The sequence below is a fragment of the Coturnix japonica genome, chromosome 2, assembly GCF_054131305.1.
Source record: "Coturnix japonica strain WE chromosome 2, WE-NBRP24, whole genome shotgun sequence".
In the NCBI taxonomy this organism is placed as follows: domain Eukaryota; kingdom Metazoa; phylum Chordata; class Aves; order Galliformes; family Phasianidae; genus Coturnix; species Coturnix japonica.
The window spans coordinates 97241026-97250805 of NC_140664.1; the positions used below are offsets into that span (position 1 = coordinate 97241026).

Here is a 9780-nt window from a genome sequence, read left to right on the forward strand (position 1 = left end):
CTGTAGGAATTCCTGAAGTTCTTTAAGGTATCAATTATGACCTCTCACAATGTCAATGAAGGTGATCTCCTTATCTGTTAACAGAAATCAGACTGTGCCAGCCATACTGCCGTATCCAGGTAAAGCCTGGGCAGGCACAGCACAAATGCCATGATGGTGCTGTGTTATGTCAATTTGATTTGTATCACCTTTGCTTTCTCCATAGCTCATGCAGCTAAATAGGTCATTAAAACTCTGTACATAAATACTAGCATCTTCTTTGTTCACAGCAGCTTGCAGGGTAAACGTGACTTTCAAGTCAGAAGAACTGAACCCAGCCGGTTGTTTTCAGAAGGCAATGAAGAGAGACAAATCATCTTTCTTATTTATTAGTCTATTTATTTGTTTATTTGGTATCAAATGATAAAAATGATCCACGTGAACATGGAGCCGCACGAAGCCCTCTAATGCAATACTGTTCAGTAGCTGTCAGTCACGTTTAGAGGAAGGCTTCTCTTCCAGTTTTTGTAACAAAGATATATTACAGCAAACATATGTAAAATTCTTAAGAATTCTGCAGATCTGCTTCATTTTAATCTGTCCTTTTAAAAGATACTGATCTTTTTCAATTAGATGTTTAAATATATTTGAAATAATAACAACAGAAGGCAGCCTGAAGTACAGTGATAATAATAATTAAAAAAAATTAGTTTGCTTTCAAGGCATTTTTGCTACACAAACAAAGTCAAAAACTAACACTGTAAGCATATTTCTGGCACTCATAAAAAGTAAATAACCACATAACGCATACCCAGATGCTCATTGGTAAACTATGCTTTTGACTGCTCTGACTAAGAGCTGTGATTCCCAACAGCAGATAGACTCAGCCACAGCAGCTGTAATAGTCACTGCAGCTCTCTGCCAGAAGTTATAGCCCTCTGCTGCTCCTCAGCTGCCATGGTTCTCAACTCATCAGATTCACTCACAGAGTAACTTGCCAACTAACACACCTAGCTGCAAAGTGCACTTTCTGAGCAGAGAAGAGATGCCTTGTGCAGCCCTCCCAACCTCTGGCAGGGTAACAGGGACAGAGTTAAAACCTCTAGCAGCCAAGACAGCTCTACCTAGAATTGCAAATGAGAGCCCTAAGATAAAGCTCAGTCAGCCTGAATATGCCTACCACGTATTAGTGCAAACCTACACTCTGCGGCTTGCACTGGCTTGAAAGGAAAAGCAAACCTTTACAAGTAAAGTGCAGCAAAAATGTCTATGTAGAAATGGAGTTTCTAAATCGATGAGTTCTGGATTAATAAAACATGCCAGTCGAGCCAGATTGTGACCCTCATCATGTAAGAAAAATCTTTCTCCTCTTTCCAGAAATGTCACACTCATACTTTTTTAGCATTTGTTTCTTTCTGGCCATTTCTCGTTCTAGTGGCCTTTTTGGGACCGCTGACCAAAGTGTTGGTGTTCTTGTTTGATGGTTTTGGGGCCCCACTCCGACCACTGCGTCCTGCATTCTGATTCTTACTGCGGGCTGTTCGCTGCTTTTGTTCCTGCAGTCTCTGTTCCCATCTCTGTGGAAGGACAGAACATGACAGAAAGACATTACTGTAAATAATGGCATCTATTCAGAACCAGGGATCTCAACATCTTTGTGCTCTGTCCTGCAGGGCCATCAAGCTCAGTATGTAGCAGCTGGCTGTAGTGGAAACCTGCCACATGTTCTTGGGTGCACAAGATATTCCACAATATCAGCTGATGAAAATGACAACTGCACATCTCTCCTGTGTGCTGTCTACGAGTGTGCTTCTCACACCTTTCCACAAACCAAGGGTTTTTAAAGTGCTGTTAAGTGGTTAGGTGATCCAAAATATGGAGATCTGCAATACTGCAGAACTCTTTTACCTCTAGGAACAGAAACATGTTTTAAGAAAAGAAAGGTTGATAGTAAAAGCTGGAGGTCTTCACCTTTTCCTTCTACTAATGCACTTTTTTTGTCTGAAACTCACAAAGAAGGGTCTTTTCCCAGTGATCAGAGCAAGAGCAATGCTCTGCAGCTTCCTTGTTTGATCTCTCTGCACTAATCTTGCTACTCAGACTCTCAGCCTGGCTAGAAAAGAGACCAGCTACATTGTGGTTATGTTAACAGATATATTTTGTGGTCCAGAGACAGCTCAAAATATTCATTTTAATCAGTAACTCAAGATAAATGTTGGATGTAAGTCTTCAGAGATGAATAACAGACTTTAAACAAATCCACTGCAACACCCAGCTCCATACTGGCTATATTCGTGAAGGCAGAGTCATCATAGATATCTTTATCAAACAAGAACTATCAGCAGGCATTTAAATGTGTATCACTCAAACATGTTTAAAGGAGGATTTAATTTAGAGAGCTGCTGATATCAGAAGGAAGGACATACGCTTGGAGATGTAGTCTGTTTTGCAGCTGTGTATCTATTTTGACTGTCTGAAAATGAACATCCAAACAGGATTCAAGCTACAATTAGAAATCAGAAAACAGTGTAAAAAGCCCACTAAAACACATGTGCCAGCAACTTGTCATTAAGTTTACAGCTATGGGATTTCAAAAATCCACGTTATATGTCAGTAATCTCTCAAATCCTGCCTGGTCTAATCTGCAATTGCAATATATTTATTGTTTACAGTCTTAAAAGTGAGGACAAAGGGGAATGATATAAGCATCAAGTACAGACGCCTGAAAGAAGTTGATCTGTAATCTAAAAGCTTCTACAAGTGGAAATATGCATCCTTTTTCCTCCTCTATCACCTACATGTGGACTGTAATTAAGGTACATGTCTCCGCATATCTTTAATGCTCTGAAACCTTTTCCGAATTAGAGAAATCTTTTTCATCTCTACAGGTGTGAAGAAGAGTCAGACACTGTCTCTATATTAAAAAGAGTTTACAAGCAGGGAGCGATAACAAGGGTTAGACATTTTCCTCCAGTGTTTCTTAAAAGCAGCAAGTGAAAGCACAATACCTGCAGTAGGCCCTTATCTGGATGTAGCTGGTGAGTACTCTGTGTCTCCGGATTGCACTCTTCAATGCATCAAAGCCCTTTCATCAGGTGCAGTGGATTTTAACTACCCTTCTTACCCAGTAGGGACTCTACAGTTATCTGCTTATCACCAGACAGCTACTTCACTAAGCAGCTATACAAAGGCAATTCTCAGAGTCATTACTGTAATATGAGTTCACACAAAGACCAGACAACATCCTACCCAGGGACACTTGGCAGATAAAACAGAAGTAAAATTTTAGAGAGTGAAGATTTCAGATTTCCATTGTCATTTATATATAACTAAGCATAGATAAGTGATCTGATTTTTGGAGGTATTAAAAATATTGAAGTGAAAACAATAATACTCAGAGGTATTCTGCATATGTAAAGTTCAAGCAAATTATTAAATGCTGAAAAATCTACAATGGAGTTTAGCTTTTCAATGAGAATATTAACATTCTTTTCTTTGGTTGTATTTACCTTAAATCTTTTGTTTAATTGATCCTTCCATTTTTCAACTAGACATCCATCAAGAAGCATCAACCTGAAAATAAAGAAACAAGGAGACAGTTTTGGTTCTGATTCCTGAGACGTCATTCCAGATGACTGACACTGCAATGAACTAGCAAGTACTGATAGTTTCTGCATACAGAAAGGGGGAAAGTTGTCCTGCCTTGATTGCTGTTAACGAAACGTAATGAGTTGGGTAACATCCTATGAAACTGTTTAAATGCCTTTATCATATACATTTCTGCTTGTTGCCAATGTGTGTGCGTGAACAAGCAGTTTAAACTAATGTATTTGTATGAATGTATTTGACTTCTTTGATGGAAAAAAAAAGCTAGGTTTACATGCACTACTTAATACAGCTTTTCTGACAAATGGTAACACTACCTGATCACTTATAATTGTCTCCATTGCTATCTACTAATATATTATGATTACATTATTTATGTGTTACATGTAATTACTTAATGGGAGTTTTAAAGTGAATTTGGAATAATTATGGGTGTTGGTATTTATCTACCAATGAACTGTGGCCACCCCCTGTATGAAAATACTGAGTCTAGATATTATAAAATGAATTAAACAGAAGTGTAGTTATTAAATGGTCTATGCCTTACAGAGCTTCTAAGAGAGCTTATTCTAAAGCACACCATCTGAACACCAAGGTTGAAACAACTATTTTATACTGGAGGGATGCACCTGATGCAGCTGCTGTTCAAACCCAATTAGTGAGTGAAATCCTAATCCTACCTAAGAGCAACAGAAGTTTTGCCACTGACTTCAGGAGGGCTGCAGCTTTCATCCATGTTGTTTCTGGCATTCAAAACATTACTGTAACTCAAAATTTTCTGTTTACATACTGTTGAGTTCAACAGGAAACACATAAAAAAGCTTATTCTACTTTTGCAAATCTATATGAAATTAAAAACCATAAAAAATATTTAGCAATTGTTGTGCTTTCTCCATAGTAAGGGAGAAGATGATGAGGACCTTTCAATTCTGTAATCTCCTCTCTCTAAGAACTTGCTGAGGATTCACTCCAGCAAAGCCCTGCAGCTCAGAGCAACCTGATAGCTATGTCAGTCATGCTATTTCCACATGGCCCAGAGCACCTTCCCATAAACAAAGCTAACATAGCTAGAGGGTTCTAAATTAATCTTTGTGAAATACTTCCAGATCTGGAGTGGCAAGGTGCTGTGTAATAAGAAAATGCTTGTAATAATAAAATACTTGAAATAATAAAATATTTGTAATAACAAAAAACTTGTGAGCCCCTTAGCTGCCCCCCAAAAGAGCTATAACAATAAAGTATCAGATGGCAACATGTTAGAAACACCTGTAAAACCCTTTTAAAATATCTACACAAAAAAAGGTTGAAAATATGGATACGGTCCATTAAGCTCTGCACGTAGATGTTTCATGATCCTTACAGCTGCACATGTTCTGTATGTTCTGTCAGCAGCCATATACAAAACCAGCCTGTACATTTTACAAACAATCCTACCTCTGACCCATTGCATGGAGGCACATGTACCAATCACACCACAAGCTGTCCTATTGGTATCATTGCTACCATTACTTTAAGGCGCTAATGGATGGGACATTGCCTCAAAAACCCAAAAAGAAAAGCACGCTGCGGTTCAATGCTTCCTCTCCTCCAGCCCAGCATGCTGGATTTCCTTCCATGCCTGGGGCTAGGCTGACTGCCAGAGAAAAAGTCTGGTAAAGTCAGTTTTGTTTTGACTTTTAATCATACAGCAGAACTGGCAAGCTGCTCTGAGCTTATTTACTTTTCATCTGCCATCCGGGAGGCACAGTTCCAGTGGCTGCAGCCTGGGCTGGTCCCAGCACAGCTGTGGGACGAGAAACATCTCACTGATGGCATCGATCCGAAGCCTAGACAGGCCAGGGAAGAAGGGCTGTGTCCTGTGGACTCCCATTCCCTCCCTTGGGACAGAACTCTGCTTTACTCTGAGCCACTTCACCATTCTACCAGCACAGAGCACCAGTGCTGGTAGCATGTACTTGCAGCAGGCCTAGAGAACAGTCACAGAGAGCTGGAGTTGCTTCCACTGCACCTAGCAATTGGCCATCAGCACTCAACAAAACAGTGACTTGTGGGTTACAGGTAAGATTAACTAAGTAGAAAAAGATAATTGTGAAGGTAATTGCAACATGGAGACGTAGTATTAACAACAGATTTGCCAAGAGACCAGAAAGGGCGCTGTGTTGCCCACCTTCCCTCCCATCACACTGAACCATGTTGCAGGTGCCCACCTGGAGCGCCACTCATAGCACATGATAAGGACGTCCTGCTTCGGCTGCAGAGGTGGGCACTGGCAGGATGAATTGGTCAGAAGAGGCACTTGGGACTGAGTAATTGGTGTCGAGGACTTCAGGATGTCTTTTACTTCAACCACAGTCGTTATCTCGTTGCAGTTCCCCCTCTCCACACTTTTCACTTTCGCATGAATGACTGCAAGTATGAAAACAGTGGCGTAAGAACAACAAACCATCTCAGAAGTTTAAACACCACCTAAAATTAAATAAAACACATTAAATTGAAAGCTGTTGTTTTGGCTGTGAAACTAGAGCTCTTTCTTCATGTGTGGGCACATACAGTGGCTTAGAATAACAGAGGACTGATCCCGATTTTGGTTTTCAGCAGGACTGTTGACAACTGTGAAATGAAACATGTGCTTAAAGCTCTGCCAGATCAGGCCAGGCGACCTAGCTGGAAATCACAAGCACAGGCAGCACTTTTGAATCAGCTGAGAGCAACTTCTCTCATACATTTGGACTGTTCTACATCCATATTTTACTGCCTCCAATTAAGCAATGAATAATTTAACCTCATAGATGGCATACAGCCTTATCAACAGCAAAGTCATTTCACCATAGGTCACATCCAATAACTTACGTCTTCTCTTAAATATAAGAACAGAAGACTTGAAGCAAATACTTAGAAATGAACAAGGTTGGGATTTCCATGCTGTACTCAGTTAATAACTTTCTTTTTCATTCAGATTATGTACTAGTAGTAGCATTCTCATATAAAATAAATTCTGAATGATGTTATTCTGATCCTGAATGCAGAAGCATCCACAAGGCTAAGGAGAAGTTCTGCAGATGGCTCTGATGTTGATACCTGACTGTCTTTGATCCTGAGCAACCTGGGAGTATCTGCCACTGCCCTGTGCTGAGCACCAGATGGGAGCAATAGAACTAGAGACTTCGCCCCTAGGAAACATCAAAATATGAAGTGTCTTATTATCAAATGGTCACACCATTCTTCTGCGAAGAAGAAATAGAGTTTCAGCTTTAGAGACTTACATGAATGCAGACGTTGGTTTTATATTGATAGCACAAAAGACATATGAAGTATGGAATGATTTCTGAGAACATTTTAAAACCACACCTATCCAAACAGCTATGGGCCTATAATCAGCTGACACCTAAGAAAAGCTCTGACCAGATAGAAGTACATTTTGTTGTATGTATTACTTTAAAGCATTTCAGGAAAATGTGTATTTTATTTGCAACCTGCTCTCTCGTTTCTCAATCCATCTTCCATAGGAACATGCCTATCTATTTTAGAGGAGGCTGGATAAAAACCTGCCTCTCAACAACAGAATCTTGATCTCACAAATTCAGTGGAATGAAACTCTTCAATCTTATCTAAATTTTGGAATCCAACTTGCAGTTTTTATTCATGTAACTCTCCCACTGAAGCCCCTGCAATCCGAATTTGCGTGGCTAACACCTGCATTTCATGTCAGAACAATCATTTTATATCACTCGGTTTACGTATACTTCAGACCAGCGTGAAATTTCATTGTCCCACCTTAACACATCCTTACAGCGTACCAAGACGGGCTAAGGAATTACATTAAAGGAATATATCATATATATGAACCAAAATGCCCTGACAAGAAAGTCTGCAACATCCTTACTAAGCTAGATATAGAATCATAGAAAAACAGAATGGCCTGGGTTGAAAATGACTTCAAAGATCCCCCAGTTTCAACCCACCTGCTCAATTTGCTCACCAAAGTGACTTGGATTTTTTTTTCCCCATATAGTAACAAAGAAGCCAATAACTACAAGCTCACTTTCATTTGCTATCAGATAAGCAGGAATCAACTAATTGCAACATCTCTATTGCAAGATAATTCAGTACTTCCCTCACAGAAACAGCCTTTCCCTGAGAAAAAGCCCATAAATTCCTAAGCCTGATACTGCATGTTCAATTCACTGTTAACAGGGATTTTTCTATTGACATTAAAGATGTTTAAGGTGGTATGTAATCGATGTCAACTACTGTTTTTCTTGACTCCCAGTAGCAGAAAGCCCATCGATGGGATAGGAGGGTATTGGGTGCAGTGAATACTTACTTGTCCAGCCACAATGTCATGCAACATGAAAACTATCAGCCAGCTCCTTGCCTGGCTGCTGAAAATTGTCACTGAATTCAATTAACCTGTGACAATTCCCCACAAGATGAAGCTCTGGCCAGCATGTACAAGAATATACACAAGTAATAGAAAAGTTTTACCTCATGGTGGCTTTGTTTACATTTAAAAGCTCTATTTGGGTAACAAATCTGTTAATTCCAGCTGCTGGACAAGCACAGAGGCTGGCTAAGCAGTACTGGGCAATGCTCATCCACACTCAATGGAGTGCCCTGTGCAGCAGCAAGAACTATTCCTGCAGGGTGACCTGTTGGTGCTGTCATACACTACCAAAATTCCACTATAACACAGAAAAGTGGGAAATGGTGACCAACATCTTCATGTTGGATGGAGAAGCCTCAACACCCGTGGTTTGGAGATGGGGCCTGCACAGGGGTGCAAAACAGAGCAGGGCAAAGCCTGCAGCACTTACTGTAGCTGTAGTTCTTGGCCAGGTAGGTCGACAGCGTAGGCTTCGTCTTTTTGCACCTGCATCGCTCTTCGGTGGGAGAGAAGGGGAGCGGTTACGGAGTGCGGGGCGGGAAGGGGAGGTGGGGAGGCCCCCCGGGCTCACCCTGGCCGCGGCTCCTGCACTCGGGCTGCGGAGGTCTGTCCGGCACCAGCACGCCCTGCGTGAAGTCCGTCCACTTGCCATCTGCAAACAGAAGGGCTGTCGGGGGGTCGGGGCCGGGGGGTGCCGTAGGGTCTGGGGCCGCCCCCCGCCGCCCCGCCGCCCCCGGCCGGGCGCTCACCCACCCTCGGGCAGGTCGGTGACGATGGCCTCGGGGGAGATGCAGACGCCGCGGTCGTAGACGGGGAGGTCGTCGCAGGCCAGGCTGTCGGGCCAGCTGTGATTGTAGCGGCGCATGATGGGCTCGCAGCCGTCGCGGGCGCGCTGGCAGACGGAGCGGCAGGGCTTGATGGGGTCGTAGAGGAACTCCAGCGTGCAGATGGGAGCGTACATGGCGCAGAGGAAGAAGGGGAGGACCGGGCTGCAGCCGGTGCCCACCAGCTCCTCGTACTGCTCGATGGCCAGCACGGCGTTCTCCTGCGTGCTGTGGTGGAGGTGGTTGGGCATACGGGTGATGTTCCAGGGCATGGGGCGGCACATGGGGATGCGCACCGCCTCGCACGGCGCGCCCTGCGCCCGCGGGCTCACCCGCAGCCACAGGGACACGGCCACCAAGGCGCGCAGCATCCTCCTCCTCCTCCTCCTCCTCCTCCTCCGCCTCTTCCTCAGCCGCCTCCTCCGCCGCCGCCCCTGGGTCCGGCCGCACTCGGTGTCGGGAGCGGCGCCGACAGCCATGGAAATCGCGGGACGGCATTTATATCGGCGGCACGCGTGACGTGGGACCGAGCTGCTGCCCGGGCAGCCCCGCCGCGCCGCTGGGGGTGTGCGTGTGTGTGTGCGTGTGAGCGGCGGGCCGGCACCGTGACATCACCGCCACCGCCGTAATCCCCGCCGACATCCGTGCGACGCCTTCCTGGACGTGGAAGGGGGGGGAGCGGACCCAAACAAACGCACACGCTCCCGACCCCTGCGGGCTGAGCCCTGCGCTCCCTTCGTGCCGTCCCACAGCGGAAAGTTTCGGTGCGGACGGGAGGAGGCGAAGGGCGCGCAGGGGATCGCTCGGTGCCCGTTCTCCTCAGCCCCAAACCCAACTCGCAGTCGCCAACTGCGAAGGGGAACCCCTCGGTGTGTCTTTCTCCATACGCCCCTCACGCAGCGCATGCAGGGGAACCCTGGCCCGGCCCTGCCATGCCCCGAGCCCGGCGGGACGTTCCGCTGCCCACGTTCCCCTACGGAGTCCGGC

The 9780-nt window shown here is 44.4% G+C and overlaps 1 protein-coding gene across 2 annotated transcripts; it reads right to left on the minus strand.

The window, feature by feature from the left end:
• Nucleotides 1-357: 357 nt before the first annotated feature.
• SFRP4 (secreted frizzled related protein 4) lies at nucleotides 358-9390 on the minus strand. Of its 2 annotated transcripts, none has more exons than XM_015854212.3 (6): nucleotides 8723-9390; nucleotides 8541-8621; nucleotides 8400-8465; nucleotides 5793-5991; nucleotides 3489-3552; nucleotides 358-1556 (listed from the first exon to the last, which is right to left on the minus strand). In XM_015854212.3, the coding sequence occupies exons 1-6, from the start codon at nucleotides 9270-9272 to the stop codon at nucleotides 1368-1370; spliced, it is 1149 nt and encodes a 382-aa protein (XP_015709698.2). In that variant the 5' UTR covers nucleotides 9273-9390; the 3' UTR covers nucleotides 358-1367. The 2 variants fall into 2 exon arrangements, with proteins under 2 accessions (XP_015709698.2, XP_085394237.1); XM_085538111.1 differs by having other exon boundaries at nucleotides 8541-8636; nucleotides 8723-9385.
• Between the last annotated feature and the right edge of the window lie 390 nt (nucleotides 9391-9780).

What these genes read in the sequence shown, in the direction of transcription:
- SFRP4 (XM_085538111.1), bottom strand. Translation starts at nt 9,272, where the DNA reads ATGGCTGTCGGCGCCGCTCCCGACACCGAGTGCGGCCGGACCCAGGGG. An exon ending in GTGCAGGAGCCGCGGCCAGG is followed by an intron (nt 8,466 to 8,540) that starts GTGAGCCCGGGG and finishes CTCCCACCGAAG; the next exon opens with AGCGATGCAGGTGCAAAAAG. An exon ending in GGCCAAGAACTACAGCTACA is followed by an intron (nt 5,992 to 8,399) that starts GTAAGTGCTGCA and finishes TCATACTTGCAG; the next exon opens with TCATTCATGCGAAAGTGAAA.